Source organism: Microcaecilia unicolor, chromosome 7 (assembly GCF_901765095.1).
Source record: "Microcaecilia unicolor chromosome 7, aMicUni1.1, whole genome shotgun sequence".
NCBI lineage: Eukaryota > Metazoa > Chordata > Amphibia > Gymnophiona > Siphonopidae > Microcaecilia > Microcaecilia unicolor.
The window spans coordinates 206,276,980-206,304,059 of record NC_044037.1 but is presented as its reverse complement, the minus strand read 5'-3'; the positions used below and the strand labels follow the sequence as shown (position 1 = coordinate 206,304,059).

Below are 27,080 nucleotides of genomic sequence, written 5' to 3'. Positions count from 1 at the left end.
AGCATTTTCTGAAATGCTACCTGTTTCACACGCAGCGCCCACGAGACAGGCAGAGCTCCGGAGTCTCAATGCATGGATGAGATGATGGTGCAGGGAGGAGGGTTTGCCTCGGGTCCCCTTTTTTCTCAGGTCTCTCAGGCAGAAATTGGCCCTCATGAGGTGTCGGATTATGCCTTGATTTGACTGTTGCTTGATTGTACCTCAGATAGAGGAGGAGATCGTTTCTGGAGATATTCCTTAGACCTGGTAGGATATCAGAAGTTCCAGGCTTACATGACTGAACGGTGAGAGGATTACGAATTTCATAATGGTATTCATAAACAGTACATAAGTATTGCCATACTGGGAAAGACCAAAGGTCCATCAAGCCCAGCATCCTGTTTCCAACAGTGGCCAATCCAGGTCACAAATACCCGGCTAGATCCCAAAAATGTACAAAACATTTTATACTGCTTATCCCAGAAATAGTGGATTTTCCACAAGTCCATTTAATAATGGTCTATGGACTTTTTCTTTAGGAAGCCGTCCAAACCTTTTTTAAACTCCGCTAAGCTAACCGCCTTTACCACATTCTCTGGCAACGGATTCCAGAGTTTAATTACAAGTTGAGGGAAGAAACATTTTCTCCGATTCGTTTTAAATTTACTACATTGTAGCTTCATCGCATGCCCCCTAGTCCTAGTATTTTTGGAAAGCGTGAACAGACGCTTCACATCTACCCGTTCATCTCCACTTATTATTTTATAGACCTCTAACATATCTCCCCTCAGCTGTCTTTTCTCCAAGCTGAAGAGCCCTAGCCGCTTTAGCCTTTCCTCCTAGGAAATCGTCCCATCCCCTTTATCATTTTCGTCGCCCTTCTCTGCACCTTTTCTAATTCCACTATTTCTTTTTTGAGATAAGGCGGCCAGAATTGAACACAATATTCGAGGTGCGGTCGCACCATGGATCGATACAAAGGCATTATAACATCCTCATTTTTGTTTTCCATTCCTTTCCTAATAATACCTAACATTCTATTTGCTTTCTTAGCCGCAGCAGCACACTGAGCAGAAGGTTTCAACGTATCATCAACGACGACACCTAGAGCCCTTTCCTTGGTCCGTGACTCCTAACGTGCAACCTTGCATGACATAGCTATAATTCGGATTCCTCTTTCCCACATGCATCACTTTGCACTTGCTCACATTAAACGTCATCTGCCATTTAGATGCCCAGTCTCCCAGTCTCGTAAGGTCCTCTTGTAATTTTTCACAATTCTTCCGCGATTTAACGACTTTGAATAACTTTGTGTTAACAGCAAATTTAATTAACTCACTAGTTACTCCCATCTCTAGATCATTTATAAATACGTTAAAAAGCAGCGGTCCCAGCACAGAGCCCTGGGGAACCGCACTATCTACCCTTCTCCATTGAGAATACTGACCATTTAACCCTACTCTCTGTTTTCTATCTTTTAACCAGTTTTTAATCCACAATAGAACACTACCTCCCAGTGGCGTAGCCAGGGGAGCGGTCGCTCCCCCAAACGGAGTTCTGCCAGCTCTGGCGCCTATTTTTTTCTCAATGTGTTGCATTGAAAATGTGCGCCAGCACCAGCGGAAATCCGCTCTCACTCCCTCTGCGCTGTCAACCTGGCTCCGCTTCTGCTACCTCCTATCCGATGACTCTCCAATTTCCTCTGGAGTCTTTCATGAGGTACTTTGTCAAAATGCCTTCTGAAAATCCACATACACAATATCAACCAGCTCACCTTTATCCATATGTTTGTTCACCCCTTCAAAGAAATGTAGTAGATTGGTGAGGCAAGATTTCCCTTCACTAAATCCATGTTGACTTTGTCTCATTAATCCATGCTTTTGAATATGCTCTGTAATTTTGTTCTTAATAATAGTCTCTACCATTTTGCCCGGCACCGACGTCGGACTCACCGGTCTATAATTTCCCGGATCTCCTCTGGAACCTTTTTTAAAAATCGGTGTTACATTGGCCACCATCCAATCTTCTGGTACCATACTCAATTTTAAGGATAAATTACGTATTACTAGCAATAGCTCCGCAAGTTCATTTTTCAATTCTATCAGTACTCTGGGATGAATACCATCCAGTCCAGGAGATTTGCTACTCTTCAATTTTCAATCTGCCCCAATATATCCTTCAGGTTTATAGAGATTTCATTCAGTTTCTCCAACTCATCAGCTTTGAATACGATTTCTGGCACCAGTATCTCTCCCAAATCTTCCTCGACAAAGACCGAAGCAAAGAATTCATTTAATCTCTCCACTATGGCTTTGTCTTCCCTGATCACTCCTTTTACCCCTCGGTCATCTACTGATCCAACCATTCCATATCATCAAACTGATCAATCCATAGACTGGTGGGTTGTGTCCATCTACCAGCAGGTGGAGATAGAGAGCAAACTTTTGCCTCCCTATATGTGGTCATGTGCTGCCGGAAACTCCTCAGTATGTTCTCTATCTCAGCAGGTGGTGGTCACACACAGCAGCAGCTCTGGCTAGGCCTCCAAGCCTAATCCTTAGGTTTTGTTGAGGCCTGGGGTTGAGGGCTCTTTTTGAGCAAGTGCAAACCTGGTGGTGCCAGGTCCCTCCTTTTCTCCCCCCTCCCGCTGGCTCCGTTTAAAAAAAAAAAAAAAATATATATATTTTTAAACGTCTTTAAAGGCGTTTAATTCGACGTTTCTTTAAACGTTCATTGCAGCTACTCACTGGGACACCAGTTCGTTACAGCTCGGAGCGGCAAGCAGGTAATTTTACCTTTTTATAGCGGGCAGGGGGTTCCCCGATTCTTCTCCTCGTGGCAATGGCGTCGGAGGGCGAGGGCGCAAAGGGTCGCTCCCCGGATCGCTGGAGCGCTTCTAGAGGGGATGCGGGGGTTTTACAACCTGATTCGCCCTTGATGGGTGATAGTTTAGTGACCGATGAATGTCCCGGTCGTTCCTCCGGCGTGGCGGTTTTTTCCCGCCATAAACGCCCATCCCCCGCTCCTCGCCTCCGCCATCTTGGCCGGCCACGCGGCTCGGACGGCTTCTTCGGGGCCGCCCTTGAGGTTGGAGACATTAATGCCATGTACGCCCTTAATTTGGGCGACGGCACAAAAGCGGCTAAAGTTAAGCGCCGTTCTTCCCGCGCGGCTCCTTCACGGAGTTTCGCGCCGGACGCCATTTTGGATGCGCAGCATGTCTCTCCCCCACTATTGCGAGCGCCGGTTGAGAGTGCGTCTAGGGCTGTTGCCCAGGCTGCGGAAGTGCACAGTCTGGGGGGTTTCTCCCCAGAGTTTGTTTTGCTGCTGCATCAGGCTTTCCTCATGCAAAACGCTGCCCCTGCTCCCTCTTCTGATAAAGAGGTTGAGGTTCCCAGAGGTAAACGCCCTCGGGTTGATTTCCAGGCCTTGGAAGACTTTTGTCTCCTCCGATGTAGATGAGGGCAGCGTGTCTGAGGTCTCCCAACGGTCCTTTGCGGATTCCTTGGAGGAGATAGATCCCCGCTCGGATGGAGCGGATGACCCCTCTGCAGCGCGGCTTTTTAGCCCAGAGGATTTGCCCAACCTGTTGTTACAGGCCATGGACACTTTGAAGATTTCCTCTCCGGAGGACGTCTCTCCCTCAGCCCCTGTTGGCTCTGCCATTATGCTGGGGACGAAGCGCCCGCCTAGAACCTTCCACGTGCATGATGCCATGCACACCTTAATTGCGGCTCAATGGGATGTCCCGGAAACGAGCCTTAAAGTGGCTAGGGCTATGTCCCGCCTCTATCCTTTGGCTGTGAGTGAACGTGAGGCCTATCTGTGGCCTACCGTGGATTCTTTAATCACTGCGGTGACTAAGAAAACGGCGTTGCCGGTGGAAGGTGGCACGGCCCTAAAGGACGCCCAAGACAGAAGATTGGAGGCGGCCTTAAGGTCGTTCTTGGAGGCAGCTGCTTTAAGTTTGCAGGCCTCAGTTTGCGGCTCCTATGTGGCCAGGGCGTGCCGGACTATGGTGCAGCGGGCTTCCCCCTCGGATCATTCCTTGAGGGCTGATTGGCCGGCCCTGGAATCGGGCTTAGCCTATTTGGCAGACTTGCTGTATGATGTCTGGAGAGCCTCAGCTAAAGGCATGGCTCAGACAGTCTCTGCGCGGCGGTGGCTTTGGCTGAAACATTGGTCTGCTGACCACGCCTCTAAATCCCGCCTGGCTAGATTGCCTTTTAAAGGCAAGCTGCTCTTTGGGGTCGAGCTGGACAAAATCGTGACCGATCTCGGCACGTCTAAGGGCAAGAAATTACCAGAGGTCAGGGCTCGGGTTAGTACTCGTCCCGATACCTCCATACCGCCCGGGCAAGTCGGGTTCCTCTGCCCCCTCTTCCTTCAAGAGGAATTTCTCCCCCAAGCAGCATTCCTTTCGCAGAGACCGCCGTCCCGGAGGTGCTCCCTCCGGTCCTCCCCCAGGGTCTCGTACCCAATGACGGGGCCTTGGTCCACGCCCCAGTGCAGATTGGAGGACGGCTGTCCTCGTTTCTGGGCGAGTGGACCACTATAACTTCAGACGCGTGGGTGCTGGAAGTCATCAGAGACGGCTACAAGCTAGAGTTCTGCCAACCCTTAAGAGACGGGTTTGTACTCTCTCCCTGCAAGTCTCCGGTCAAGCTGTGGTAGTGCAGCAGACCTTGGACAACCTGATCCGCCTGGGTGCGGTCGTTCCGGTGCCAAAAAATCAGATTGGCAAGGGACGTTACTCCATTTACTTTGTGGTTCCAAAGAAAGGAGGTTCTGTCCGGCCTATCCTCGACCTCAAAGGGGTCAATCGGGCCTGGAAAGTGAGGCACTTTCGCATGGAGACTCTCCGCTCTGTTATAGCGGCAGTGAAGGCAGGAGAGTTCTTGGCTTCCTTGGACATCAAGGAAGCGTACCTGCATATTCCCATCTGGCCTCCTCTCCAACGCTTTCTGCGTTTTACAGTCCTGAGACGACACTTCCAGTTCAGAGCCCTCCCTTTCGGGTTGGCTACTGCTCCGCGGACCTTTTCCAAAGTAATGGGGGTCATAGCGGCCTTCCTGCTAAAGGAAGGAGTACAAGTCCATCCTTATCTGGACGACTGGTTGATCCGAGCCCCCTCTTATGCAGAGTGCGGCAAAGCTATGGACCGGGTAGTTGCTCTTTTGAGCTCCCTGGGATGGATCATCAACTGGAAGAAGAGCCAGCTGCGCCTGACTCAGTCCCTGGTGTATCTGGGAGTTCGATTCGACACCCAAGTGGGCAGAGTGTTCCTGCCAGACAATCGGATTGTCAAGCTTCAGGCTCAGGTGGACTAGTTCCTAGTAGCCTCTCCTATTCGGGCTTGGGACTACGTGCAGCTGTTGGGCTCTATGACGGCCACGATGGAAGTAGTGCCCTGGGCCAGGGCTCATATGAGACCACTACAGCTATCTCTGCTGCTGCGCTGGACTCCGATGTCGGAGGATTATGCTGTGCGCCTTCCCGTGGACCCAGCAGTGCGCAAGGCGCTGAGCTGGTGGACGCAGACAGACAAGTTGTCTGCAGGATTGCCTCTGGTGACCCCGGAGTGGATTGTCGTCACGACAGACGCCTCTTTGATGGGCTGGGGAGCCCACTGCTTGGGAAGGACAGCGCAGGGGCTCTAGTCTCCTGCAGAGGCAAGTGGTCTATCAACCTCCTGGAACTCAGAGCCATTCGCTTGGTGTTATTGGAGTTCATCCCGGTACTCGTGTTGAAGCCTGTACGGGTCCTGTCGGACAATGCCACGGCTGTGGCCTATATCAACCGCCAGGGAGGTACCAGAGCGCCCCTCTAGCCAAGGAGGCTATGAGTCTTTGCCAGTGGGCGGAAGCGAACCTGGAGCAGCTTTCAGCGGCCCACATTGCCGGAGTCATGAATGTCAAGGCGGACTTTCTCAGTCGCCATACCTTGGAGCCCGGAGAGTGGCGACTATCTGCTCAGGCGTTCTTGGACATCACGAAGCGCTGGGGCCAGCCGAGCCTAGATCTGATGGCGTCATCGGCCAATGGCCAAGTGCCGCGCTTTTTCAGCAGAGGACGGGACCCTCGATCCCTGGGAGTAGATGCTCTTCTCCAACAGTGGCCGACACAAGAGCTCCTCTATGTGTTCCCGCCCTGGCCCATGTTGGGCAGGGTGCTAGACCGGGTGGCAAAGCATCCCGGCAGGGTAATCCTGGTGGGTCCGGATTGGCCCAGACGTCCCTGGTATGCGGACTTGTTCAGGCTCTCAGTCGACGATCCTCTGCGGCTGTCAGTGGAGCAGGGCCTGTTACATCAGGGTCCCGTGGTGAGGGAGGATCCCTCTCCCTTTGGTCTTACGGCCTGGCTATTGAGCGGCAGCGTCTGAGGAAGAAGGGCTTCTCAGACAAGGTCATCGCCACTATGCTAAGAGCGAGGAAGCGCTCTACTTCTACTGCTTACGCCAGGGTTTGGCGTATCTTTGCAGCGTGGTGTGAAGCAGGCTCACTTTCTCCCTTCACTGCTCCAATTTCTTCAGTGTTGGCGTTCCTGCAAGAAGGTCTGGAGAAAGGCCTGTCGCTCAGTTCCCTTAAAGTCCAGGTAGCGGCTCTGGCTTGCTTCAGGGGCCGCCTGAAGGGTGCTTCCCTGGCTTCGCAGCCAGATGTGGTGCGCTTTCTCAAGGGAGTTAATCACCTGCGCCCTCCTCTGCACTCAGTGGTGCCTGCGTGGAATCTCAACCTGGTGCTAAGAGCATTGCAGAAGCCGCCTTTTGAACCCTTGTCAAGGGCATCTCTGAAAGACCTGACGTTGAAAGCAGTCTTTTTGGTGGCTATCACTTCAGCCAGAAGAGTTTCCGAGCTCCAGGCGCTCTCATGTCGAGAGCCTTTTCTGCAGGTCACTGAGGCAGGAGTGACTATTCGCACAGTGCCTTCCTTCCTGCCCAAGATTGTTTCTCGCTTCCATGTGAATCAGCAGCTCTGTCTCCCTTCCTTTCGTAGGGAGGACTACCCAGAGGAGTACTCTGCTCTTAAATATCTGGATGTGAGGCGAGTCATCATCAGATACTTGGAAGTGACCAATGATTTCCGGAAATCGGATCATCTGTTTGTCCTGTTTGCAGGTCCTCGTAAGGGTCTGCAGGCTGCTAAGCCTACAGTGGCAAGATGGGTCAAGGAAGCCATTGCAGCGGCTTATGTGGCCGCAGGGAAGGTGCCGCCTAGCCAGCTGAAGGCTCACTCCGCGAGAGCTCAGGCGGCCTCGATGGCAGAGGTCGGATCCGTCTCCTTGGAAGAGATATGCAAGGCGGCAACTTGGGCTTCGGCTCATACTTTCTCCAAGCATTACCGTTTGACGGTGGCTGCACGGGCGGAGGCCCGGTTTGGAGCTTCAGTGTTGAGGTCAGGGATTTCAATGTCCCGCCCTGGGTGAGTACTGCTTCGGTACATCCCACCAGTCTATGGATTGATCAGCTTGATGATATGGAAGGTAAAATTATGTATAATCATACCTGATAATTTTCTTTCCATTAATCATAGCTGATCAATCCATAGCCCCTCCCAGATATCTGTACTGTTTTTATTCTGATTGCATTTCAGGTGCAAGTTTAGTCTTCAGTTACTTCAGAAAGACTTCGTGTTCAAGTTTTTTCACTTGGATTCTTCAAGAGTTGAGACGAGTTTGTGTTACAGTGAGCTGCTGCATTCCTCTCCCCCCCGTTTTACGGGGCTGGATTGAGACATAAATTCTGCCGGCACTCCCTCCCGCTTCGTGCGGCTGTAGGGCAGCTTTGTACCCTTCCCGCTTCGGCGGTGTTAGGGTCAGTCAGCTCCTCCCGCGGTTGCGGTTGCAGGATAAGCCAGATCCCCCCGCATCGGCGGGTGTGGTGTCCCTCCCCCGCTCCGCGGGGATGAGCTGGACGGATTCCCCTCCCCCACTTGTGTGGGGATGAGCTGGGTTATTTCCCCTCCCCCGTTTCGGCGGTGGTGAGCTGGGCAGAGTGTCCCTTCGTGGGTGTAATTCTCTAAGTGCTGAGTCCTGCGGATGGAGCTTTGATATCGACATACTGAGGAGTTTCCGGCAGCACATGACCACATATAGGGAGGCAAAAGTTTGCTCTCTATCTCCACCTGCTGGTAGATGGACACAACCCACCAGTCTATGGATTGATCAGCTATGATTAATGGAAAGAAAATTATCAGGTATGATTATACATAATTTTACCATTCTCTTGCCGGCTTCCTGCTTTTAATATACCTAAACAATTTTTTTTACAATGGTTATTGCCTCCAACGCAATCTTTTTTTTCGAAGTCTCTCTTTGCCTTCCTTATCAGCGCTTTGCATTTGACTTGACATTCCTTATGCTGTTTCTTATTTTCAGTCGGTTCCTTCTTCCATTTTCTGAAGGATTTTCTTTTAGCTGTAATAGCTTCCTTCACCTCCCTTTTTAACCATTCTAGCTGCCGTTTTGTCTTCCGTCCTCCTTTTTTAATACGTGGAATGTATTTGGCCTGGGCTTCCAGAATGGTGTTTTTGAACATCATCCACGCCTGATGTAAATTTGTGACCCTCGCATCCGCTCCTGTAAGTTTTGTTTTTCACCGTCATCCTTATTTTATCATAGTCTCCTTTAAAGTTAAACGCAAATGTTTTGGATTTCTTGTGTATACTTCTCAGCTAATATCAAATCTGATCATATTATTATCACTGTTATCAAGCGGTCCCAGCACCATTACCTCATGCAGCAGATCACGCGCCCCACTAAGGACTAGGTTTAAAATTTTTCCTTCTCTTGTCAGCTCCTCTTCCAGCTGCTCCATAATGCAGTCCTTGATTTTGTCAAGGAATTTTACCTCCCTAGCATTCCCTGATGTTACGTTTACCCAGTCAATATTGGGGTAATTGAAATCACCCATTATTATCGTGTTGCCCAGTTTGTTTGTGTCCCTAATTTCCTTTAACATTTCTACATCCCTCTGTTCATCCTGGCCAGGTGAACAGTAGTACACTCCTATCACTATCCTTTTCCCCTTTACATGTGGAATTTCAATCCATAGGGATTCCAAGATGTGTTTTGTTTCCTGCAGAATTTTCAATCTATTTGATTCAAGGCCCTCCTTAACATACATTGCTACCCCTCCACCAATTCGATCCACCCTATCACTATGATATAATTTGTACCCCAGTATAACAGTCCCACTGGTTATCCTCCTTCCACCATGTCTCAGCGATGCCTATTATATCTAATTTTTCATTTAGTGCAATATATTCTAACTCTCTCATCTTATTTGTTAGGCTTCTGGCATTTGCATATAGACATTTAAAACTGTTTGTTGTTCCTTTTTACATCATGCTCAGTACTTGACAGTAATAATTTTCAATCTTTTGTCTGATTTTTATTTTTATTTAAGGACACCTGAATGGTCGGTCTCTTTTGCAACCTCACTATCAGGATACCCTATCTTCCCTGTTTTGGTAATATCTTTGAAAGATACCTTATCCTGAACCATGCGCTTTTGAGCAACTGTTGGCCTTCCCCAGTTTCTAGTTTAAAAGTAGCTCTATCTCCTTATTAAATGCCGATGCTAGCAGCCTGCTCCCACCCTGGTTAAGATGGAGCCCATCCTTTCGGATTAGGCTCCCCTTCCCCAGAATGTTGCCCAGTTCCTAACAATCTAAAACCTTCCTCCCTGCACCATCGTCTCATCCACGCATTGAGACTTCAGAGCTCTGCCTGTCTCTTGGGCCCTGCACGTGGAACGGGTAGCACTTCAGAAAATGCAATTCTAGAGGCTCTGGATTTGAGCTTTCTACCTAAGAGCCTAAATTTGGCTTCCAGAACCTCTCTCCCACATTTTCCTATGTCATTGGTACCCACATGTACCAAGACAGCCGGCTCCTCCCCAGCACTATCTAAAATCCTATTTGTAGCTGGATGCTCAGTTCTTTACAAACAAGTCTTTTGAAATTCATCTGGCGAGGGAAACGACCTAGGATCCCACCCTTTATTTTATACCTTGCTCGGAAGGGAAGGGGGCGGTCTGGGTGTTCCTCATTTAGGACTATATTATAGGGCAGCGATGGCGAACCTATGGCACGCGTGCCATAGGTTCGCCATCGCTGCCCGCTCCGCCCACTCTCGGTCCGCTCCGCCCACTCTCTCTCCCTCCGAGTACCAGGCCGCCCGCCCTCACTCCCTCTTCCAAACCGCCGAAGCACCAGCCCGCCCGCCCTCCCTCCCAGCACCAGCGCTCGCCCTCCCTCCCTCCCAGCACCTCCCAGTACCAGCGCTCACCCGCCTCCTCTGAAATTGAAAAGGCGTCGGCAGCTAGCCTACAGCGAAACACGACATGGTCTTCGCTCGGTACACCTTTGCATCGCTTCTGTCTCTCAAGCTCTGGGCGGGACCAGAGCTTGAGAGACAGAAGCGAAGCAAAGGCGCGCCGAGCAAAGACCATGCTGCGTTTCGCTGTAGGCTAGCTGCCGACGCCTTTTCAATTTCAGAGGAGGAGGGCGAGCCCTTGTGCTGGGAGGGAGGGAGGGCGAGCGCTGGTGCTGGGAGGGAGGGCGGGCGGGCGGGCGGCCTGGTGCTTCGGCGGTTTGGGAGGGAAGCAGGCCTGGTGCTGGGAGGGAGGGAGGCAGGCAGGCTGGGTGCTACTGGGTGCTGGGAGGGAGGGAGGCAGGCCTGGTGCTGGGTGCTACTGGGTGCTGGATGGGAGGGAGGGCTGGTGCTGGGAGGGAGGCAGGCCTGGTGCTGGGTGGGTGGAAGGGAGGCCTGATGCTGGGAGGGTGGCCTGGTGCTGGGTGGGTAGGAGGGAGACCTGGTGCTGTGGGCTACTGGGTGCTGGGAGGGAGGGCGGGCAGGCAGGGGGGAGAGGAGGGTGGCTGGACATGGCTGGCTGGAGGGGAGAGGAGGGTGGCTGGACATGGGTGGCTGAAGGGGAGAGGAGGGTGGCTGGACATCTGTGGCTGGAGGGGAGAGGAGGGTGGCTGGACATGGATGGAAGGCAAGAAATGAAGAAGAAAGGAGGAAAGTAATGGAAAGGAAGCCCTGGAAACGGAGTTAAGAGAGCAGCAGAATCAGAGACAACAAAGGTAGAAAAAATCATTTTATTTTCATTTTAGTGTTTGGAATATGTCCAATTTGAGAATTTACATCTGCTGTCTTATTTTGCACTGGGTATACTGGAGCTGTAACAGCTTACAGAAATGATTTATAATGGAAGAAAATCATGTTATTTTTTTCTCCTATACTAATATAATATTTTCAATGATGTCTGTTTATATGCGCCATGGCTGGTGTAAGGGGTGTGGCTATCATAGGGGTGGAGTCATATGTGGTGACTCCGCCCATAATGAGTACGGCACTTTGCGATAAATAATTAGATTTTGGGTTGCTGTTTGGGCACTCGGTCTCTGAAAGGTTCGCCATCACTGTTATAGGGCTTCTCAGGTTAAAGCAGCAATTGAATGGTATCAAGCTCATAGTCATAAGCTTTGGGTACATTTAGACTAGTGCATGGTTGGGAGGTCTTTGAATTTAGGCTAATTGTTATGGCTTCCTCCCAGATACAGATGCTTAAAGCCAGCTTTGTGCCAGATCATCTTGCATACTTTTTCTTGTTCGGATAAAATGAATAGATCTAGGAGTTTCTATTTGTCATGGTTGTCTCCAATTGCATACAATCTTGTTTTTGAACCAGGTTGCACTAAGGGAGTTAGCATTTAGCCTGTGTTAAGAAGCTCATAGGTATAAAATGGGCTTCTTAGCATTTAGCGCACATTATATCTCTTAGCTTGTGTTAAGGCCCTGACACTGCTTGATGAATTCCCCTCTTAGTTACATACTCTTCCTCAGTTGTAGAATCTCAGGCTAGAGTTTTAAGTCGCATGAAATCAGAACTTTTTTAATTTAAGCTTTGTAGATTGTTTTAAAACATGGCTATGAATGAACCTAATGGTGGCTTACGGTTTTGTATTCTAAGCCAGAATTATTATGACACAATTGTAATGTTCCTAATAACATGAGTCCTTGCTCTTCCCATTAGACATTCTGTTGGCGACACCAAAGTTCCTTTTTGTCTTCAGTCCTGTGTGAAGCCTTTAAAATATGCCATTGCCGTGAATGATCTTAGCACTGAATGTGTGCATCGATATGTTGGTAAAGAGCCTAGTGGACTGCGATTCAACAAACTCTTCCTGAATGAAGATGGTAAGAATCATACTTGATGTGTGTGATGTCAGTTTGGAAAATAAAAACTTCCTAATCTTTGTTTTCAAAGCATTCAATAGGAAAACAATTATGCAGGTCAACTGATCCTCTGCTGTTTCAAATTTTAAACTTCTGTGTGATTTTTGGATTTTTGTGTCAATGAATAGATCTTTATGCTAAAACATCCTGTATATCCTCTGTTTTATATTTCCATAGACACTGTTCTTTTTTTTTTTGGGGGGGGGGGGGGGCTATACAGAAAACTTCACGAAGTTAACATGGGTGCAATGTAATTTTAGCATGGGATAGCAACGCAGGAAGGATTTCAATGCAGTTGTTAACTCACATGGAAACCCTTACTGTAGACTGCAATAAAATGCATTTAAATAAATATTAATGTGGTCATTTAATTATAACATAGCCATGCATTTAATAAAAACATTTTTTTAAGGTTTCCCACGTTGTGTGGGGAAACTCTGTTGCCAGGTCTGAGGCAGTGTAGAAGGGTTGGTCGAGGGGAGTGGATGTCTAATGGCACCCCCTCTCACACCAACCATCCAGCCTGCCCCAGACTTTCTGCAGTGGCTCAAGCTGCCCTGGTAATCTAGTAGCCTCCCAACCTGACCCACCCCTTCCCCAGTATACAAAAAATTGTTGGCCTGGTAGTCTAGTGGAACCCCCTACCCACCTGACCTCTTGCCTGGGCCCCTGGCCCCATAAATTAAAGGCGGTAAGAATGGTGCCCAATTGCTTCTGCCTCCAGCACAGTCATCTGCATAATTGTGGCACCATAACCTATGCGGTGCATTCTGGGATGCACCAGGCAGGGTCATATTGCCATATGTAAAGGAATTTCTCCTTTAGCTGGCAATATGGCCCCACCTGGTACAACATACCGCAAATTTACAGATGACAGAGCCCAGAGGCAGGACCAAGTGGACATTGCTCCTGCCTCATGTAAGGTACAGGGACTGGGGGGGGGGGGGACCTTAGCAAAGGGGGTACCCACTAGCCACCAGGGCATTTTCTTTTTAGTTGATCAAGGGTGGGAGGGAGGGGTGCCAACACCAGGGATCTGGTTTGGGGCTCAGGACAGTAAGAGGAGTGGTCTTGGGGGGGGGGGGGGGAGCACTAGACACCAGGGATTGTTCAGGGGATGAGAGTGGAGCTGGCCATGTTGGGGGTACCACTAGACACCAGGGATCTTGTTTGAGGGTTGGGATGGCAGGAGGCTTATGCCTGCAGCTTTTTTATTTAAATATTAACCTTTCTGTCAGTGCCTGAGCCAGTTACCACTCAGACACTGACAGAAAAGGTGACATTTATCAATGAACTGTAGATTACTGCTTCAGTATTTATCATGGCAGTAATTTGCATGCTCTTTGATTATAGCATGCTGTTCGGTGTGTGGGGGTGTGTAATATATATATATATATATATATATATATATATATATATATATATATATATATATATATATATATATATATATATATATATATACATACGTGTGTGTGTGTCTTTTTTTTTTTTTTTTTAAGGGTAATTTTGCAGTACAGTTTTTGGGCTCCATTTGCAAAGTTTTTTTGAATAGGCCACTGGGTCTCTGCTTAACAAAAAAAAAAAAAAAAAAACACCCTACCTTGAAATCACAACGTATATTGTTATTAATTAAAACATTCACTGCTGTACTTTCCTTCATTTCTGGATTAGAATGGATGATAAAAGTTTATTTTGTTGTTTTTCATAACAGAGCTTTGTACTTATCAAATTTACATTTCTATGTACAAACCATCTGTTCCAGATAGTTTTGTGTTCTGTAATTAAATCAGTAAGAAGCCATAAAATATTACAAATATACAGCTATTTTGTATTGATGCTGTATTTGCAAATTAAACAAAAAAAGCAAGTGTGACTTTATCAAATATGCAGTTTGCATTCTGTGGTCACCCTTGCAACAGATTTCTTCTCTGTACTGCTATTTCACTACCATATTGTATTATGAACATAGTGTGCCCATCCTATATAATAATTCTCACCTCCAACGTTCTGAGGCTGCCTGGAACCGTGGATTCCGCCGGATGTGGTCTGCTTCATGGAGTAGATCAAACTGACGTCAGTAGCAAACATCGACACAGCCAGGAGGAGGAGTAGCAGCCAGGGGAAGGAGTACGGAAACACACGGAGCGTGTTTCCCTACTCCTCCCCCTGCCTAGGAATCGCTCCACATTGGCTGCCAACCTCGGACTTCCGAACCACCCGCGCACCCTAACCGCCCTGGGAAACCCACCGCTGCCCTCCCTATCCTCTCAAAGTCCAGCCCTCGCCATCCGCAACCCCCACCAGCCGGTACAAAAAGAAAGAAGAAAACCAAAAACAAACTGCAAAACATGGCTCCGTAGACAGCCATCTGCCATTGGCTGTCGTCTGTGCAGCCGCTCCTCCTCTCCCCTGCACGTCACTACCACTGGAGGAAGACCCCGGAGGTGCACTGCGTCGTCAGAGGGGAGAGGAGGACCGGCTGCTGAGACGACAGCCAATGGCAGATGGCTGTCTACGGAGCCGCGTTTTTCAGGTTAGTTTTTTTTTCCCCGTTTTTGTCCTTTTTTCCGCCGCTGCTGCTCAAAAGGAGAAGCAGCAGCGGTCACACACCGTTGGGGGTGGCGGTGGGGTTCATGTGCCCTTGGAGGGGGGAGGGGTAGGGGCTTGCGTGATGCGCAGGGGGGAGGGGCTTGGGGGATGCGCCGAGGGGGGTAGGAGGTATTGCTAGCTCCCGTTTTCTTCACAACAGAAACGGGCCTTTTTAACTAGTCTTGTCTAAAGAGCTCAGCTATACCTCTTCCATGGTTTTTGTTTTTGCCCATCAGATTTCCTTCTCCTTTTGAGTTTGTCAAACTATAGTTTAAAATCTGGCACCATGGACCTTCACTGACAGTTAACAGCCACTCAAAGTTTATATTTCTTTCTAATTCACTTAGGTCATGCACCAGGTCTTCCAGAGCCCTGTAATCAGTGGTTCTCAACCCAGTCCTTGGGACACACCCAGCCAGTCAGATTTTCAGGATCCCCACAATGAATATGCATGAGAGAAATCTCAATGCACTATCTCCATTTGTATGAAAATCTATCTCATGCATTTTCATTGTAGAGATCCTGAAAACCTGCCTGGCTGAGTATGTCCCAAGGACTGGGTTGAGAACTCATGCTATAATGATGGGTCTTAATTTTTATTACTAGGTAGTGCTGTTGTGAGATAATGGTGCCTTCTCTTGCCCAACTTGGGTACTGTGAACTTGCCTCCATAGCATGCCCAGCCTAGCTTGTGGTTCAGTGTGCTGGCTGAGACCAGCCTTATTTTATTTGTTAATCTTAGCAAAGAATATATAGTTTTAATTGTAATTAAATGTAAGTACCACCTTCTGTGACTATCAGGCTCATTTTCAAAAGAGATAGACTTCCAAAAAGTGACATATCAGCATTTGGACGTTTATCTCACAGAAACGTCCAAATCAGTATTATGAAAACCTCTTTGGACGTCTTTCTCTGAAGTCCATCAGAAGGACGTCCAAATCTCAAGGGGACGTGCTAGGGGCATGTTCAAGGCAGGACATGGGCGTTCCTAAGACATGGACGTCTTTCAGCAATAATAGAACAAAACAAAGACGTCCGAGACTAAAACTTAAACGTTTTGAGCTAGACCTGTTTTTATAACGAATAGCTGTAATGAGAATTGAACCCACTTCCCCAGGATCAAAGTCTGCTGCACTAACCACTAGGCTCCTTTACTCCACACAAGAGGTGCCCCAAATGACCAGATGGCAACTGGAGGGACTCGGGGATCACCTCCCCTTCCTCCCCCAAATCACAAAACATTTTTCCAAATGACACTTTCAAAAGGAAAAGGTAAACTTTTTTTTGTAGAAAATTACCTTTCCTGTTCTGATTTTGGATATTTTACAAAAAACGTCCAAATTCAGACTTAGATGTCATATCCAAAAATGCCCCTTGTGCATTTGACTTGCCCAGAGTCACAAGGAGCAGCAGTGGGAATTGAACCCATGTTGCCAGGATCAAAGCCCGCTGCACTAACCATTAAGCCACTCTTCCTCTGTTTTGGACATCTTTGTGTTCGAAAATGGCCGAAAGTCAAAGATGTCCAAATTTTAAGGATGTCCTTGGATTTGTATGTCTTCGACTGTATTTTCGAAATGAAAGATGGACGTCCATCTTTTTTCGAAAATACGTTTTCCCCCCCTCTGGATTTGGACGTTTTACAAAGACGTCCAAATCCAAACTTAGACGTTGCTTTCAAAAATGCCCCTCTATGGCACTTATGTTTAACAGCCTCAAAATAAGTGTGGGTCTGATCTGACAGCCAGTGAATTTCCTGTTCCTTGGTCATAACTGCTGTATATGATTATTTCAACTTTTAGGAAGGGACAAAGAGAGTGAACTTTTCGTCCCATTTGCCTTTAATTATTTTCTAACAGGGGCCTGTTTAGTAAAGTGTACTAAGCAGTTACAGCATGAATTAAGGCATGGCTGTGGTAAGTTACTGCATAGCTGTGACACTGTGCACTAATTTATACAGTATCTATATGTTGGCTTAGGAGATGTCAAATGGGTGGAGAATGGAAGGGTTACGGTATGGACTGTGCCATTCAGTTCACATATGGTAAGTTACTGAGTGGGGCTAGACAGATTACCCTGCCTCCATTAGTGGCAGGGCAATTGGGAGCTAGAACTTCATTATAATTTATGATTTTGCTCTGTGGTACTCATCTTATGTTCCCTTATGGATCCAAGTCCACAGCCCAGGTATACTAACAAGTAACTGACACTAGGCCCAAATTTGTAAAAAAAATATATAGGTATTTATTATAACAGTACATAAATTATTAGCAGAAAGGAGGCAATAATTACAGGAGAATTATACACAAATGATATGTCCTTCACAGTAAAATGACTTGCCCTTAAGAATGGCAAGCAAACACACACACCCAGGCCCTAGGTCCAGAATCTTGGGGTCACCTGCCTCTCTCCAATATCAGTTCAGAGCTGGTTTTATACAACGTGATGATGAAGTCTTCTGAAGAGATGAGGCAGCAGAAGAGTCACAGCAGTGCATGAACAGCGGAGGTTGGTGGAGTCTTATGAGCTAGGAAACATCAGAGAATGTTAGTTTTGAGCTGGAGTGGTCCCCAGACTCAATTTGTGGACCGCAAAGGTGCTTCTTATGTACCATTTCTGGCTGTAGCATGTGGTCCCTGAAGACAAGCCAGCTCCTCCCACATTCTGGACCTTTCTGGGTATTGAAAAGTCTCACTTGAGTCAGCAAGGTTGCTATTCCAAGTCCAGTGACGATAGGCTACTGTGGCCTTCATTGTATGTCCGCAACTACAATGTCTGGGTTAGCCTGGCCTCGGGTACATGACTGCAAGAATGTTTATAAACAATCATGTTTTGCTGAACTAGTATATTGGTAAACATCAGAGCTTGTTTCAAGATGACTTGCAAAGTCTTGATTAAAAACAGAATATAGTTCATTCTATGAAGATGCTTTATAGCAAATAATGCTGAGGTTGTTATCAGCTTCATAAGTGGTCACTCATATAGGGGCCTTGCCCCTACACATCTGCACTAAGTATGTGTAAACACAAGTCCCTTTCAGCTGAGATCCGGAACAGTCTTTAGTTGCGCCAGCGCCTTTGAGCACCTCAGTTCAAAAAGCCATCTCTGACCCTTAGCCAAATAAGGGGTTGCTCCTTGTTTTGCAGCTTGGCCCCCTAGTGGTAGTAACAGAAGACTACCACTAGGGGTCAGAAGTGCCATTTTTGACCACAGGTGCCCAACATAGCAGGAGTGACTGATGATCGTTCGTGCTCCCTGCTGAACACCAGGGGGAACCCCCAGTTAGTGCTGGGGGGGGGGGGGGGGAATAGTTAGGCTGCTATTCTAGGGTTTGAGAGTTTGGAGGGGTTAACTGCAGTTGTTCCATGGTACACTGACGTATTCTGGTTGCAGCCATGCTAATCAGGAATGCATTTAAATGATGTCTGTCTTGTGTGGTAACTGCATGGACAGATGCGGGCCATGATAACCAACATTATCATAAGGCTTTGCAGTTACCATGCATTAGTTTTCACTATAACTGCAAACTTTACTTCAATAGATAAGCCTCTTAGTCTTTGGAAGGATGCTGCATGGAATGTTTAAAAGGCATTATACTACAAGATAATACAGCTGCATTTAATATTTCTTTTTACAGATCAGCCTCACAATCCTATGGTGAATGCTGGAGCAATTGTGGTTACTTCTTTAATAAAGGTAAACTTATTTACATCTTTCTTATGTTGAATGCAGTGGGTAGATAACAGGATTTTTTTTCTTTTTTTGACTTCCCAACTTGGCATAGCATGTTATGGGCTTTTACATAAAAAAAATATTTTTCAAGATACTAGAACAGGAGAAACGTTGAAAGATGTTTTAATTTCTCTCTTCTTTCTTTCCTTCTACAGATGTAGGATGGAAGAAAAACTCTTAGTAAATCGGGCCCAAAATCTAGTACAATTTAAATTCTGTGGTTTACATAAAGGGTTTGTCATTTCAGAAATTAATAGGGTAGTAATATTCACCCTGATTCACTTTAAAAGGTTATTGAGAAGTCATTTAGAAAATATTCAGGCTGAGTACCTACAATATTCATGAAGTCTTGGGAGGAGCTGTATTGGTAGAGTAGCATAAACATCTCTGTATGACTCTATTCCACTTGATCCATGCCCATGGGGTGGACTCACCTCAAGCACACCACAAATCACTCTGGTTCAGTTTGATCTGTTGAGAGGTCTGAACTAGCGATTCTGAACCCATTCAACCAGTCTGATTTTCAAGATATAGAGAATATGTATATGAGACATTTTGGAGACAGAGCATTCAAACTTCTCATACATATTCATTGTAGGTATCTTAAAAACATACTGGCTGTGTCCTGAGGGCTGGGTTGAGTACCCCTGATCTGAATGAACCAAGGGAGTCCAGTGGTACTGCTGAAAAAGCATCAAAAAATGACACTGCCAATAACATTTATGTTGTTAACATTTTGTATGCATGTTGCACACAGCAAAGAATATAAAAAAGACAAAATTTTGTTTTACTACTTATTGTTGTGAACTCTCCAAAACATTGCAAGTCTTTTTCTATGAAGGGGGAAGAATGCTGTTTCAACAGTGTTGGTCTTGACAGCATACCTTTTTTTGTGCCAGTAGTACAAACATATCTCCCATTTAGTATCTACTATAGATATTTCCAAGTGACCCAGAATGGCCGTTGCCAGGCAAGATTGTGTGCTTAGTGGACTTTGGTCTGAGCAGCATGGCACTTATGTAGTAAGATTCACCACTATGCTACTGCACTTAAATTTTTCTTGCTGTAGCTCTGGCACTGCTGGAGTTCTGTTTTTTACATTGATTTTAGGTTTTCAATGAGTATGTCGACAAGCAGGATTGAGTCAGGCACATAAGGGAGTGACATCGTCTGATGCTGAGATGGAGTGGCTTGCTCAAGAGCATGAATAGTGGGGTATACTTTGTTTGGGGGGGGGGTCTGAGCTTTCTTGTATTCAAGAGGTTTTCCACCTTTTGTATGTCAGGCATTTTTTTTTTCTTAATTTTTTCTAATGTGAAAATGTACTAGATGAAGTTAGGGTTCCAGCCTTGCCCTCAATATGAGAGAGATACAGAACTTTTAACACCTGCTCCAGATGCATAATTGAATGGTCTTAAGGAGAAGCGGGCTAACCCTCAAATTTGCTGATTTGCAGCTTTTGGATCTAGTTCATCAAGACATCAGAATTTACCTATGGACAAGTGGACTAAGCTAAAAGTAGAAGATTTTGCAAATTTTGCATGTGATTGAATGAGCTATCCCCATTGGCCACATGGACAACTGGGCCCAACCACTTGAAAAATAGGTTAGCCTGCTTGTCCATAAGACCATCCAGTTTATCTAGTCTCAGACTATAGTCGAGCTAACCAGAAGGACTGTTTGGACCTACTCCACAATCATTGTGAAGCAGAGAAGAGACCCCTGCTTGCCTAGGCAGAAAAGAGGACAGTGTTTTCTGTTCAGAGATCAGCTGACTCTGCCCTTAGTGGAAGTTGCCTCCAGCTCTCTGCACAGTGACTTTTTAAGCCCAACCGTAAAGGAGCAGCACCAGGAATCCTCCCAATTAGTACTAACATCCTTTGAGGTTTTCAGGTCCAAAGTGCAGCCATGTTCTGCATTCTCACACAGGCCTGAGTTGGTCCTTCTGCAATTTCACACAGTCTGTAAGCGGTTTCACACCTTTGTCAAATGCAGATTTGATCACCACACTCATTGTTCCCTTTCCAGATCATTTATAAAGGTTAAAAAGCAATATTCCCAATACATGTCTTGCGGCACTCCACTACTCATCTTCCTCCATTGAGAGAATTGGCCATTTAACCCTACTCTGTTTATGATCTTTTAACCAGTGTCCAGTCTACAACAGAACATTGTCTCCTATCCCATGGCTTTTTAATTTTCTCAGGAGTCTTTCATGAGGGACTTTGTCAAAAACTTTCTGAAAATACAGAGAAAGGAGAGCCAGTTGTATTATCTACATGTTTACACCTTAACAAAAAATGTAGCAAATTGGTGAAGCAAGATTGCCTTTGACTGAATCCATGTTGTCTCTGTCCCAATAAACCACGTTTGCCTATGTATTCCATAATTGTGTTCTTTATAATAGTTTCTATTTTGCCTCATTCTGATGACAGGCTTAACTGGTCTGTAATTTCTCAGATCACCCTTGGAATCCTTCTTAAAAATTGGCATTACACTGGCTGCCTTCCAGTCTTCAGGTACTGTGGATGGATGATTTTAGTGACAGGTTACAGATTACCCAGTGTAGACCTGAAATCTCATTTTTGAACTCGAGTACACTGAGGTGTATACAATCTAGTGACTTGCTGCTCTTGACTTGTCAGTTTGGCTTATTACATCATTCTGGTTCCTTTCTACTGTATTGTCACACTTAAATTCCATTTCTGGCACAGTTGCTTGATTAAATCGTCCTTGGTAAAGATCAAAGTAAAGAATTCATCTAATTTATCCACTATAGCTCCTTTTACTCCTTGATGACCCAAGTCCAACTGACTCTCTTACAGGGTGTTTGCTTCTAATGTTCCTAAAACATTTTTATAGTGAGTTCTTTACAGCAAGCTTCTTTTCAAATTTTTTTTAGCGTTCTTTATCAGTGTCTTGCATCTAACTTTCCAGTGCTTATGCTGCTTCCTGTTTTTTTTTTTCTCCATTTTTTGAAAGATGTTCTTTTGACTGTAGAAGCCTCCTTCACCTCATTGTTTAACTGTGCTGGTTGTCATTTGGCCTTTCTTCTAGCCCAACATGTCCATGACAACAGGCACTTGGCTTCACAAATTTCCTAAATTTCTTGAATTATGAAAGGGCTTGGTCATGTCAAACAAGCATTGCAGAAACCTCTTTTACTATGGATCCTTACCGCTTTCATGAAAGCTGCCTTTTGCAGCAGTGGAGTCCACTTCATCCATATATTTTTCACCTGAAAGTTATGGGGTTTGTTTTTTTTAGTAGCAGTTACTTTGACTAGCTACCTGTGAATAGTATACTATTTCATGCTAACAAAGTAGAGGAGTGTGGTAGCCGTGTTAGTCCACTCTTAAGGTTATCAATAGAAATCAAACAAAATAAAACATGGAAAAGAAAATAAGATGATACCTTTTTTTATTGGACATAATACATTTCTTGATTAGCTTTCGAACGAAGAAGGGCAACCTTCGAAAGCTAATCAAGAAATGTATTAAGTTATGTCCAATAAAAAAGGTATCATCTTATTTTCTTTTCCATGTTTTATTTTGTTTGATTTCTATTGATAATGCTAACAAAGGAAACTCTTAGGAAGAGTATAAAGTTATTAACAAAAGTAATCAACCCTTTTCATGTCGATGAGAAAATGTTTTGCCCAAAACCTCATAAGAATTCATACAAGAAGTCCCACACTCTGAACAATTAGAAAGGGCTTTGAAGCAAATTTAAAAAAACAAAAACTGAATACATCAGTCCTATACAGCTGTTGATCTCCTTTGATCCCAACAAGCTTAGTATTTCAGTAGCCAAGTGAAATTTGACAAATTGGATAGCGTGAATCATCTAGTTTTGTTAATCATCTGACCAGTAAAATGAAACCTCATGAAATCGGTCACTGCAGCTACTGTGACTCTCTTAAAATCTGCTTTGCTGAATTCAATATGCAAATCAGGGACTTGGTCCTTACTGCAGAGCTTCACTTTGCACTCTACTTGAACCAGTCTACATTCAGTTAGGACATTCTGGCCAAATTGTATTGGTAACAAACACTGGCAACTTTCATCCTTCTTTGACTAGACTGCTCTTAGACAGTAAGCAAATTATACATAACTGAGCATCCCTGAGCTTGAGAGTCAGCCACTTGTATACCTAACCCAATCTTGCTTATTGACAGAACAGAATTTTCTCACCTGTAATAGATGTTTTCTGTGGATAGTAGTATTGATCAGGCACACAATCTCTCTCCCATCTTTCTGATAGTTGCACTCCGTATTGAGTCATGGTAGTGAGGGCACTAAGGAGGCTGAGCATGCATGACCCTTCCCATGCGCAGAACTTTATACTAGTTCTGAGCTCTGGAAGAGATGTTCTTTCCAATGCTTTTGGTTTGCATCACTCTCTTGTATGCTGGATAGTCCTGCTATCTAAGGGAAACATTATAGGTGAGAAACAAATTTTCAGACCTAAGGGACTCTTTTTAGTAAAGTGTGGTGAAATCTTGGCTTAACATTTGCTAATGGTGGAACTTTCCCATGTGCTGTCCAGATTTTAATGCAGCACTTATGGGGGGAATTTTTTTAAATGCTTTAATGCAGGAGGCTGTGCACTGTCATTAGCACATGGCACCCACATATATATTTAATGTGGGAGTACTTACTGCTTCTTATTTAGGAGGCATTAGGTGTTTCTGCATTAACTCCGTTATCCAGTTAGCATATGTTAATCATAAAGTGCTAGCTGGATAATGCAGGTACACCCATGGTACACCTCCTGCTAAAATACTTTTTTAAAAAATGGTTAGTGTGTGGGTTAGCGCATGCAAACAGGCAAATTAATGCAAAACGCTTTAATGCATTCTGGAGTAGCCTGTTAACATGTGCAAACCGCGCCTTAAGGGCATAATGTCCATTAATAAAAAGGCCCCTAAATTAATGGACTTTTCTTTGATGTGATAGTTCAGTGGACTTAAAGGAATAGGTATCTTCATAAAAAGATGAAGAGTGAATCTGTTTTGGTATATTATCTTTTCTGTAAAATAACTGCCCTCTTTAACCTTACCAATAGTTTAAAATAAATGCCATACTTACTGAGTGAGCATGTGCATAATAATTTTGGTTATGTGCAACTGAATTGCTTTTCTGGTAAAACCTTTTAGTTGTATAGTCCTTTCCAATAACTATGTGAAAGAAAATGGCCAGATAAGTTAAATTCTTCATTATTTGTTTGCAGTCTTAACTGGAGTAGTCCAGCTTCCTATATACAAGGGGTCCTATATCTGCCTCTAATTTTTTTCTTCTTATTAAAAATGTATTACACACGTAATAAAAACAATAAATGTGGTAAACAATAACACAAAACTGTAACCCTGAATATGTAGATTTGAATAACCTTTAGTTCTGATTTAAGAGGAGGTGTTTTGTTGTTCTTTGATAATGGACAAAAACAACTAGAAAAAACAAAATGGTAATAGCCAGGGGCAAAAGATATGAGACATGACAAAATATGTGTGTTTTTAAAAGGATCGAAAAACAAAAGCACAAGGAGCCTTCAAGGGTGGGAGCATCAACTCAAATATTTATTGATCAGACCCAACATGGTCCGTGATTCGGTGAAACTGCCTGCATCAGGGGTCTATTAGTATAGATGTTTAATATTGTCAAATCAGTCAAAATTTCAGGGTAATAGTCTCAAACATTGAGAAGATGCTAAAAAAGCATGGGTGCAACAACAAACTTCTTAAGTAGTATCCTGCATAAGAAAAATCTGCTAGGAAGCCGGCAGGGTAATGCTTTCAAAAGTATTTTTAAAAGGATAAAATTAAGACCCGCCATTAATGCATGACGTTTTGACATACTGAGATGAAATACATTGCTGTGATTTTCTAGAAGCACAATCACCATGCCTTGTTTTGCTTGAGGTAACTAACATTTTGTCTTAAGGTTTTATCCCAAAATGATGCCTAAAGATGTCGCCCTAGTTACATATAGTTCACAGTTCAACTTTATTTAATATACTCCAAAAAGGTAAATATCTAATCGGTTTACAATTTTAAATTATAATTGGAGGTTAAAGGGGGAGGGGAGCAAAACAAGAGGATGCCTTTATTTAAAGCAAAAGCCATGTAATTAAAGAGCACAAAGATTACAGGTAGGAGTTTTAAGAGAATATATGACGCAGAAAGAAGGGAGGGAGGTGAAGAGAGAGGGGAACTCTTTTAAAGAAAAAGTAGGTTTTAAGAACAGCGTTAAACCTTATGAAGGGCAATTCCATCCACAAAGGAAGTGGGATGGAATTCCAAAGGTAGGGGCAGCCATTTGAGAATGTTCTGGCTGAATGTAAACAGACTTGGAGGTAAGTTAGTACTGATTGGAAGAGTGTAAGGTGCGAGCAGGTGTATAAGGAGTAAGATACTTGAAAAGAAATAGGGGGTATACCTGAGTGCAAAATTTGAAAGGTCAGTGTAATTATTTTAAAACTAATCCGATGGTGAATCAGTAGCCAGTGTTCAGCATGAAATAAGGGGGTACTGCTGTCAAATTTCCTAGCCCTGTATATCAGTTTGACGGCAGTGTTTTGGAGAATTTGTAACCAGCACAGTTGGTATTGAAATAGGCCATGAAGAATAAAGTTGCAGTAGTCTAGGCAAGAGATTATGAGAGAATATACAAGGAGACAGTTGAATGATAACCGATTATCAATAAGGATACCAGGGATCTTCACTTCACTTGTAAAAGGAATGGGCATACCGGAAATTGAAGGTCCAGGGGTGAAATTAGATGAACTGAATAGGGGAAGAGTAATGCCTATAGTCTTAGAAGAATTCAACTTTAATTGGTTTAATGAGAACTAGTCAGCAATCGTAGATAAAGAGAAATATCTGCATTCAGGGACCCTAATTTCCAACAGAAAAAAGAGTTTTATATCATCTACATAAATGAAGAATATGATTGGAAGAAGAGGTGAGAGGAAAATATTGGAGAATGGGTCCTAAAATAGAACATTGAGGAACACCACATATGAGGCTATGAGTACAATAGGCCCAGACCAAAGATGAGACTGCAAGGGGAGAAAGGATCAGTCGCATCTAGCGATGATATGGAAGGGACTGTATTGGAGAGCTAAAGGGCTACCTACATAGGATTTTAGATAGTGCTGGGAAGGAGCCGGCTGTCTTGGTATATGTGGGTACCAGTGACATAGGAAAATGTGGGAGGGAGGTTCTGGAAGCCAAATTTAGGCTCCTAGTTACAAAGCTAAAATCCAGATCCTCCTGAGTAGCATTTTCAGAAATGCTCCCCGTTCCATGCACAGGACCCAAGAGACTGGCAAAGCTCCGAAGTCTCAATGCGTGGTTGAGACAATGGTGCAGGGATGATGGATTTAGATTTGTTAAGAACACGGCAGCATTCTAGGTGAGGGGAAAGCCTGTTTGAAAGGATGGGCTCCACCTTAACCAAAATGGAACCAGGCTGTTGGCACTAACATTTAAAAAGGAGATAGAGCAGCTTTTAAACTAAAATAGGGGGTGGGGGGAAGCTGACAGTTGCATGGTTTGATGTGGAGTATCCTTGATGGATACTATTGAAACAGGATCTTTAGGGAATCTCGATAGAGAGGTTTGAATATTGGTGAAAGAAAACCAGGATTCTTCAGTGGGAGAACAGAGTAAAGGATGCAGATTATCCCAATTAACTTCAAAGCAGCCTGTAGATGCAAGGAAAAAAGACAATTTGAAATGTCTTTATACAAATGCAAGAAGCCTTAACAATAAGATAGGAGAATTGGCATATATAGCACTAAGGGAAGAGAGAGATGATAGGCATTTCAGAGAGGCATATTTTCAAAGCACTTAGCCTTCCAAAGTTCCATAGAAACCTATGGAACTTTGGAAGGCTAAGTGCTTTGAAAATATGCCTACTGGTAGAAGGAGGACAATCAATGGGACACTGTGTTAGCAGGGTACAAACTATATCGCAATGATAGAGTGGATCGAATTGGGGAGGAGGGGTTGCGCTATATGTTAAAGATGGGATTTGAATCAAACAAAACATTCTGCATGAAACAGCAGCATGGAATCTTTATGGATAGAAATTCTGGAATATACTGGTAGGGCTGTACTACCATCTACCGGGACAGAACGAATGGACAGATGAAAATATGTTTACAGAAATTAGGAAAATTGGCAAATTGGGCAACATTATAATAGTGGGTGATTTTTAGTTATCCTAATATTGACTGGATAAATGTTACATCAGGGAATGCTAGAGAGGTAAAATTTCTAGATGTAATAAATGCTTCTTGGAGCAACTGGTCCAGGAACCGATGAGAGGGGAAGCTTTTTGGATCAAATCTTTAGTGGAATGCGGAGCATAGTACAAGAGGTAATGGTGTTGGATCCGCTGGGAAACAGTGATCATAACATGATCAAATTTGAGCTGATATCTGGAATGAAGACACTAAGGAAATCTACTGTAGCAGCTTTTAATTTTCGAAAGGGCAACTATGACAAAATGAGAAAAATGGTTAAAAAGA

The 27,080-nt window shown here is 44.8% G+C and overlaps 1 protein-coding gene across 3 annotated transcripts in view; it reads left to right on the top strand.

The window, feature by feature from the left end:
* GLS (glutaminase) overlaps nt 1-27,080 on the top strand; it is a 256,417-nt gene that overhangs the window by 99,427 nt on the left and 129,910 nt on the right. For all 3 annotated transcript variants that reach the window (XM_030208976.1, XM_030208975.1, XM_030208974.1), the window contains exons 6-7: nt 12,019-12,182; nt 18,451-18,509. In XM_030208976.1, coding sequence (XP_030064836.1) covers nt 12,019-12,182; nt 18,451-18,509 — 223 coding nt within the window. The remainder of the gene's footprint in view (nt 1-12,018; nt 12,183-18,450; nt 18,510-27,080) is intronic.